This window comes from Eublepharis macularius, chromosome 6, assembly GCF_028583425.1.
Source record: "Eublepharis macularius isolate TG4126 chromosome 6, MPM_Emac_v1.0, whole genome shotgun sequence".
Lineage (NCBI taxonomy): Eukaryota > Metazoa > Chordata > Lepidosauria > Squamata > Eublepharidae > Eublepharis > Eublepharis macularius.
Genome location: NC_072795.1, coordinates 67,287,989 through 67,296,613, shown reverse-complemented (window position 1 = coordinate 67,296,613; position 8,625 = coordinate 67,287,989). Strand labels below are relative to the sequence as shown.

The 8,625-nt window shown below is 41.6% G+C and overlaps 1 protein-coding gene across 2 annotated transcripts in view; it reads right to left on the bottom strand.

Annotated features, from left to right (window-relative positions):
- Positions 1-589: 589 nt before the first annotated feature.
- SUFU (SUFU negative regulator of hedgehog signaling) overlaps positions 590-8,625 on the bottom strand; it is a 175,912-nt gene continuing 167,876 nt past the window's right edge. For both annotated transcript variants that reach the window (XM_054982639.1, XM_054982640.1), the window contains exon 12: positions 590-7,389. In XM_054982639.1, the coding sequence (XP_054838614.1) occupies positions 7,300-7,389 (90 nt within the window). In that variant the 3' untranslated portion in view covers positions 590-7,299. The remainder of the gene's footprint in view (positions 7,390-8,625) is intronic.

The window sequence follows — 8,625 nt, the reverse complement described above, 5'->3', positions numbered from 1 at the left end:
GGAAAAGCTGTTGCATCATTACTTCAGAGATATTTTTGCTTTATGCCTCTGCCTGCCTTGATGCTCATCATAATTGTCTGAAACTCTCCCCATTTCTCATTTAAATTCTATTTAAATGTTTGTATGTCCCATTTCCAAAGCACTGAAGAGTAGGGCTTTCCTGTGAAGTACATAAAACTCTAAGCATTTAAACAGATGCTTTACAAGAGAACTGGTGATATAAATGTCCTATTACCTGCTTTCTTGCAGAGAGAAAAAAAACGTATAGAAGCTGAATCCTAGAACAGCCACCCAAAAGCCAGTCTTTCAATAGATAGTGTAGTGGGCTCAAAGTCACTATTAATCTCTACCTGCAATTCTGTGAATAAAAATAGTATGCATGGCCACTAACATGGATGGAGGCCCGAGACTTGCAAAGGTATGACTTGAAGCAAAGACTCCCACATGAGAATATAACCCTCTATCTGAGAAGCAAAAGCACACATGGCGGGGGCTCTTGTGTCGCACACAAAAGGGCCCCTCTAACCTGATTGCAACCTGAAAAGCAGAGCTGGAACAAGGAAGTCAAACAAGAATGAGTGGATAAAGTCACTTTTATCACTTCTGCGATCACTCAATAAATGCATACAAGACAATTATGCAAACAATTTTAATGCACCTTGAATACATAGGAGGAGGAGAAAGCTTAGTGATTCACAAAAATATTACAAAAAGTAGCTTTGTGCAGGTAAACATACCAGCACTGCGATAATGTAAGAATATACATTAGAAACTAATACAAAATATTTTTAAAACGTCTGCTAATTTGGGTTTCCATTGTTTTTGGTAGAAAAAAAGGCGTACTAACAAAGTACTGAAAATCTCACTGCAGGCACAGCAAGCCTTTTCCAGACTACTTTCTGCAGAGTCCTTGTAAATGGACAACACACACATACCTATAGATGAACTATACAAAGGTTCACCTCAGCTGAAGCTTATCAAAGTAGCCTCAGCAGTCAGAATTAAAAGTTGAGGTTTTAATGGCTGTGGCCCCCTTAACAGAACAACCCATTTTGTTCAAAGTTCTCTAGCACTACAGCCATCCAACCTATAAAACTGTAGCAACAAACAAGAGCTCTATCCAGGAGGGGGGGAGGAACCCCCACCCTGCTTTAACAGAGAACTGGTTCCTATGGCTATAAAATGGAAGACAATTCTTCCATTTGGAGTGTGACACTTCATCAGTTTATTCCCTTTAAAATTCTCGTTGACCATTTTCTAGCAGCAGTGAAGTTCAGATTTGCTAAAACTGATCACCAGTGCTGTTCGATCCAGCTCTCCCCGTTTTCAGCAGAGGAAAGTGATAGGGACTGCGCCATGAGGCTCATGATCTTGGGGTGCTTTTTCACAATGGCAGTCTCGTGCTTTTGAAATTGTAAAAAAAAAAGGCAGACCTCAGACAGTGTAGTTCATCAGCAAGAGCACAGGGTATTTTGAATTAGCTCACTGGTTTCATCACTTTAAAAGGTTTTGTTTTCCCTAAGACAGTGAAGTCTTCATATATAGTGAGATTTCATTCAGTGGTGAAGGTAAATCTTTTAAAGCATATGCTGCTTAAATGTGAGCCAGCTGCCACTATATGGCACGCTCCTGTATGTCCTTTGAATATTAATTAGGACAGGCATCGGTCATCCTCACTTACTGCACATAACATATACTAGCAACTCTTCCTCCCTACATTATGCAGAGTAGCAAAGATGAATACAGACCTTTGCCATTCCTGCCCCAGGGAACACTGTGGTAGCCTTGTTGATTTCCACCTTCACTAGGAAAACAGCAAGGGCAACAATAGTGAATCATAGAATCACAGAATCATAGGGCTGAAAGTTTCCTCTAAGATCATCTAGTCCAACCCCCCTGCAAAATGCAGGAAATTCACAACTACCTCCCCCACACCCAGTGATCCCTGCTCCATGCCCAGAAGATGGCTAAACACTGTTAGGATCCCTAGCCAAACTGGCCTGGGGAAAATTGCCACCTGACCCCTAGGTGGTGATCAGCCTTACCCTGGGCATGTAAGAAGGGGCCACAAGAACTAAGCACTGATGCAACTCTTCCTGCCCTCCCTCTCATGATCTGCCTAGGCTCACAGAGTTGGCATTTCTGCCAGATGGCCATCCAGCCTCTGCTTAAAAACCTCCAAAGAAGGAGAGCCCACCACCTCCCAAGGACGCCTGTTCCACTGAGGGACTGAATGGGGAAGAGAAGAATGTTCACACAATCAGATCAGCTGGCAAACATATTCCTATATTTGAGCTTTTAAAAAAACCAATTTTCTGAAACTAAAAGGCATTTGGTGGAACCCTTCAAGCATTTACCCCCCCCCCCACACACACAGTTGTTCATAATTATGTTATTTTGCTATCAGAGATTTCTAATTTCAGCAGTGAATCATGAAGCAGAGAGGTCAAGACGGTTTTTCAAAATACACCTCCCACTGCATTAGCCAGCTGGCTGACAATAGGTAAGACACACCTTTATGACAGCCCTGGAACAACACTACAAAACTAACGTACCACTTTTAATGATTTTATGGTCTGTAAGCAGTTGAAGAAGAAAAAGAATCCTATCTGAAATGAAGCAGCAACCAAGTGCATAATGCCCTTAAGTTAATTACTTGAGAGACAGGTCAGCCGAGAGATCCTTTTAAAACTCGAGTCTGCTACAGGCTTATTTTCTTTTTGATGTTTTGGACACTCACCAAAGGAGGATTTGAAAGAGACCGACCAAGTAAAGGTGGGGAAGGAAACACTGCAGTAAGACATGATTGCCAGCAATATTAAAAAGCTGTTATCACTTTTCCTATAAATTACAGTGGTGGTAAATGGGGAGGGGGGAGAGCAAAGTTAAACAGTAACATGTTTTTCCCCCACAAGGCATTAAACACATTTCAGCAACTATATTTGCCCCTGACCCTTACTTCCTGTGCTTTTATGCTTATGGATCACGTATAAAGGAGCTTTTTAAAAAGCAGTTTACTGCTTTCCCTTTTTTGCTGGACAAAGAGAGGAGAGGTGGCATCACTGCAGATGTGAAGCCTGTGCAAGACACAGGCTTTCCAATTCCAGGTCTGCAAAACAAAGTGTGTGAGAGGGGTGGATGGAATTGGGAGTATAGCACAAAACATGCCACAGAGGTTTGTGGCATACACACAGAAGTATCGACTTGACTACGTTCAAAGTTACATGTCAGAACAAAATATGGATGTAATCTGAAGGTGCAGAGATCCACAAATAGCAACAGGACTCAGCAGTTTGCCTGTGTTCTTTGCTCTTCAAATGACACATGCACCTGCCTGCACTGTGAATACACAGACCTTGCCCATTGGCCCCTCCCACTATCTTTCTATCATGTGATCTACCCTTTCTTGTTTAAAATGCTATTTGTACAATTATACTCTTAAACAATTGTATGGTACTTGATTTTTTTTAAAAGCCCTCAAACGCTTGCTTGTGGAAACTGCTCTGGGAGAGAAGAGAGCTTTGTGCTATCATGGGCGTCCAGCCAATCAGTGCTCTGAATACCCCTTTCTGCTTCAATCTGGTGGAGCTTGTTTGTCCCAAGTTCGGTCCTCAGGAGAAGACAGTATGTGAGAAGGGCTCCGCTTTTATGTACATGTAGATTCTCCCCGAGTTCCAGTGCCAGTGGGATACAGAGGAGCATACCTGGAGTTCTGTCTGTATAGTAAAAATCTTGTTTGCTGGAGTCCAGCTACTGAACACAACAACACTTTGGGCCAGACACCAGCTGCAAGATTGTCTCTGTTCCTCTACTTATATTTTGCACTCCACCTGACCAATAACACAAACTTTTACTGCTCCTTCGTATTATACTTTGAATTATACTGCTCCTTTCTATTATACTTTCTCACTGTCTGCCTTACACAGTAAACACTCCAGAATGGCCCTTTTGTTACCATTTAGTTTAGTGGCTAGTTTTTACTGTCCTGGCACATGACTGGTGCAACAGCTGCACTGAAAGTTAATAATTGTTGCAGCAACGTAGGAAGGGTGTTTACAGCTCCAGGTGCTGAAGGGATTAAGCAGCAGGTGCAAACCAACTGAAGAGCAGCCAGAGTTCCAATTTCCTGTAAACCACTTCAGTGATGGGTAGGCAGGGAGTAAGAGTGCAAAGCAAACTCTTCTTCCCAACTCTTGGAATAAATGGCCAGCACAACTATCCAGTGTCTGACCATAAAAAGCTACTGATTGACAGTCATTTGGAGAGACCCAGCCCATTCCATTAAGTCTTCTGGGGAGCTAACAAGAAGAGCTCCCAGCAAAAACTGCCATAAATTGTTACTGATTAAACATACATCAGGGCACTTTACCTTTGATTTGCTAAGACATAATTTGTGGGTAATTTCTAGCAGATACGAAATCTGAGTGTTCTTTCTGCAAGTCATACAAAACACTCATTTTTATAGTTTAAATAAAGATATTGTAAGGTGAGTTATTTTCCTCCACAAAGGAATATTCATGCATGAATAAACATTAAACATGTTATGGCAGTACATAACATCCACACAGCTTTTGTACCAAACTTTATGAGCTGCAATTGACAGGGCCCTTCTCAAGAAATACATAAGAATTCTGTAGTCTTGTTTAGTATTTCATAGTATTCCATGTATTTTCCTTTGGAAGAAAAACAAGTTTCACCTCAAAATTCATGTACTTCATTCCTCAGACAGGGAACCTATCAGGTCTTTACTCAATCAACAGCAAGAAGTGATGGAAAGGTCAGTCAACCATGCAGAGGGATGAATGGGAGCATGTAGCTGTTCAAGGTATCACAGGGGTAATTATACCACCATGGAACAGAAGATTTCCAAGACAAATTGTCCCCAAAACAGTTGTGCAGACTCCCAAGCTTCAACTGCTTGGTTTTTGGAAATAACTCCAAAACATGGGATTCACATGTCTGAATGTTCTGCTTGCATCAACACAGATTTTGGATTGGACTCACTACATCATGACAACTTCTTAAGCTTCCAAAACATTACACTGTAATCTCAAGACTTCCAGCCTTTCTTTCCATGTACTATCAAACATACGAATGTATCTTGCCATAAAAAGTGAGTATCCTAGGATTCCCCGAAGGAACCTGGGGCAATGTAACTATCCCTCTGAAGCTACGTAATGCCTATAGGTCATATATTAGCCCTTCTGTGTTACAAAAATATCATCTATCAACCATTTGGTTCTAAGGGAAATGAATGTCAATTCTCTATAGGGAGGTTTTCTCTGAGTTCTTTTACATGCTTCTCTTTTGGCCAATACAACTCTTCTTCCAGACTATTCGCTTCAGAGTAGGACAACAAAACATTTGGGTTTGGAACATGTCCTCAGTTTTAAAGTGGACTAAGCAAAGCTGCCATTTTGAGTCATAGCTTTCAACCAGTAGAGCCAGCACAGATTTTTTTCTGCACTGCTCCCCTCTCAGGACAAAATTTCTACAGAAAACCAGATCAGTTTGCCAAGAGAACAAGCTCTTTGGAATGACAGTCAATTTCCATGATGCTTTCTTTCTTTAAAGAAAAGAAAAGAGTCACTCTATTTCCTTTCCCAAACTGAATCCCTTATTCAGAAGTTAAATTTAGGATGATTCCTGTCCTTTTTTTTTTTGCAGGGTTAGGATAGGGAATTCAAGAAGTGGTTCTTTCTTCTCTAGGAAGTTTAGTCCAACTGTCTATAGGCACAATGGCAAGGTTTGCAAAAGTGTATTTCAGAAATACTGACCTGTCTTCCCAAAGCTAGGAAGTAAATGAAAATTAAGATATGTGTTTGCATGCGAATTCATTCTGGAATAGTCTGAACCATTCAAAAATGTCTTTCCTGAACTATGTAGATGTAAAATGAAACACGACAACTTCTGTATAAATACATGCTCCATGGAAAGCCGTACATTGTCAAAGCTGATGATATAAGGAAAAGAAATAGGTCTAAGATAACTCTTCAATCACAGATGATTTCTTATTTCTCTGCAATGAGACTGTGGTAGAACTTCATCAAACATTTTAGGGAGGATGCAGTACTGGAAGAAATGCCTGCACCAAGAGAGCACATGAGCTCAACAAGCCACCTACATATGGAAGCCTTCTGGCTTTCTCCCATGGTTCAGAGATGGGTGGAGAGAACCTTATTGGTTAAATAGAATTTTGGGGGGGGGGGTTCCATTGGCCATGGCCAATGGAGATATGGGTTTAACATTATGAATCCCTTATACATGTACACTGAATGCAGTTGAACGCGCTTCTCAGTAAATATACAGTTTTGGACTGGATGGCATTTTCCCCCATTAACTGCACTATGAGTTATCTTCTCCAGGCAAAGTCAACAGTCATGTGCCACTTTCAAGTAAGATGCCTACAGGCCTCAGCTCAGACTCTAAAATACCCCTTAAGAACTCAGCTATTTGAGTCAATGTAGGCAAATCTTCTATGACATCACAGCAGATGAACCAATATCAAGAAAAGTGGAACAAGAAGAGAAAGAGGAAGACGGTCAAGTCCATCAAGATAAATGTTCTATGACAACTTGGCATTTAAAAATGCAGAACATCATTCCATGACCTCCAATTTAGTCGAATGTAGAGGATAACACTTTTTTCAGAATTCACACATATTTGTGCATTAGCACAGAAAGCAAATGGCTTTGTCTGCAGGAATGTGACAGATTATGCCTGCAACAACGGCAGAGACTGTTTCCCTCATTTTAAAGCATACCAGGTTTCATCGCAGTATTTCTTCAGTTTAAATTCATGAGGGGAAATGCCATATCCTTTGTGGAGTAGTAAGAATTCTCAGTGAATAAAGAATTCTGTTCAGGAGATACCTAGATACAAACGGATTTTGAGTTGCAAAAAACATGTAAATCAGTGGACTGTATGTTTACACCTGGAAAATGTGTAGCTAAAGGTAGACGAGGCATATAAATCCTGAGCTAAGGCAGCAGGGAGTTCAGGAGTCAGCTAAAAGAGGGAAAGAATTCTTATCACTAGTATTCATAGTTAAATACTTCTCTTCCTCTTATATATTCATTTATATGCAGTGTGTTCAGAGTTCAGCCATGATGAAAGAAGAAAGCCATGTACCAGCACAGTTCAATTCTGTCTGGACTCTGCTGTTGAGTAATTCCTCCTCTTTATGCAGTGGTTATGCAGCAACATCCTCTTATTGGTAGGAAGAGCTTTTACTGCTTTAATTATCCCATGAGTCACTGGGCAGCATACAGTAATCCTTGCTTGCAGTGTCAATCACTCTTAATGGAGAGGGTTGTCAAATACAGCATCAGGCAAGATGGAGACTTTCAGTTTCTTTTCAGGCCAACTATACTCCTTTGGAAGTTTGAACTACAAGGCAATGAAAACTGTTAGTTGATACACCTTATAATAATCTAGCACATATAAAGAAACAGAATAATAGTACTAGTTAGCTCCTGTATGTGGAAGCCACAGTTTCAAGCTAACATGCAAATAAGAAATCTTTTTCAATTAATTCACTTGGGACAGAAGATTTCATAACCAATTATTGTTCCTACTTCCAGCTTTCACTGGCACAGGTTATTCCTTGTCCTACTTTGCTTTCTCTTCTGTCACCTAACCCCCCCTTCAATTCACTTGTTTTTAAAAGAAGTGCATTTAGAGATTCTTCTACCCTCATCATGTGATGTATACAAGGTATTTTTTTTAGAACAAGTGTGTTCTCTTGAGGCCAAGTTGGCTCACTTCAAAAAGAAGTAAGCCTGCAGACAAGGTCTTCAGGGACACAGCTCAAGAGTTCCACATCCATACTGGCAGCTCATCTTATGTACTAAAGAATGAGGGTCTTGGGGCAAAAGAGCATCACACTGATGAACAGGGAAATGATATCATAGAAAGGACCCATTATTGAGCCAAGAACCCTTCAAACTAGGGTTGACAAGTCCTTTCACTCTTCTGGTGGGAGACTGGGACACTGGTGCTTACCTATTCTGCACCCCCTGAGCTTCTTCTCGTGTGCACACGTGTGTGCTCCCAGCTGGCATGATGATATCACTTCTGGGAAGTGATATCATCATGCGGGTCAAAGAACGGCCCAGGAGTGCTCCCATGCTAGCCAAAGGACTGAATCACGCCCCCACGGGGCCCATTGTGGGGCGCAGGAGCGCACTGCGCTGCCTGGGGGTGCGCCACGCTGCCGGGGGGCACCCTGAGGGGTGTGTGCCCTGCTGGCCAGGTAAGTGGGGGCACGGAGGAGGAAGTGGGAGCAGGGGATCCCTTGCACCAGGGGAGAGGGAATGGCAAGCCTACTTCAAACTGAAGATATGCCTCCAGGAATGGAAATTAGGCAATCTGACAATTAGAAACATAAGGGTTGTGAACAGCATGCTGACAACATGGTGGCTTGCAGCCTGTTCCAAAGCCTGTGAACATCACAATGTGGGTGAAGACTCAATGTCTGCTGCGTAGTTAGCACCAATGGATTGGGAAACAACTGAGTGAACCTGGAAGAAATGTGTGTGTACATGCACACAATAAATGGAAATTCTCTCAGAAAATATAATATAGTCACACTTAATTTCAAAGAACACTTCTCAAAAATGAAGG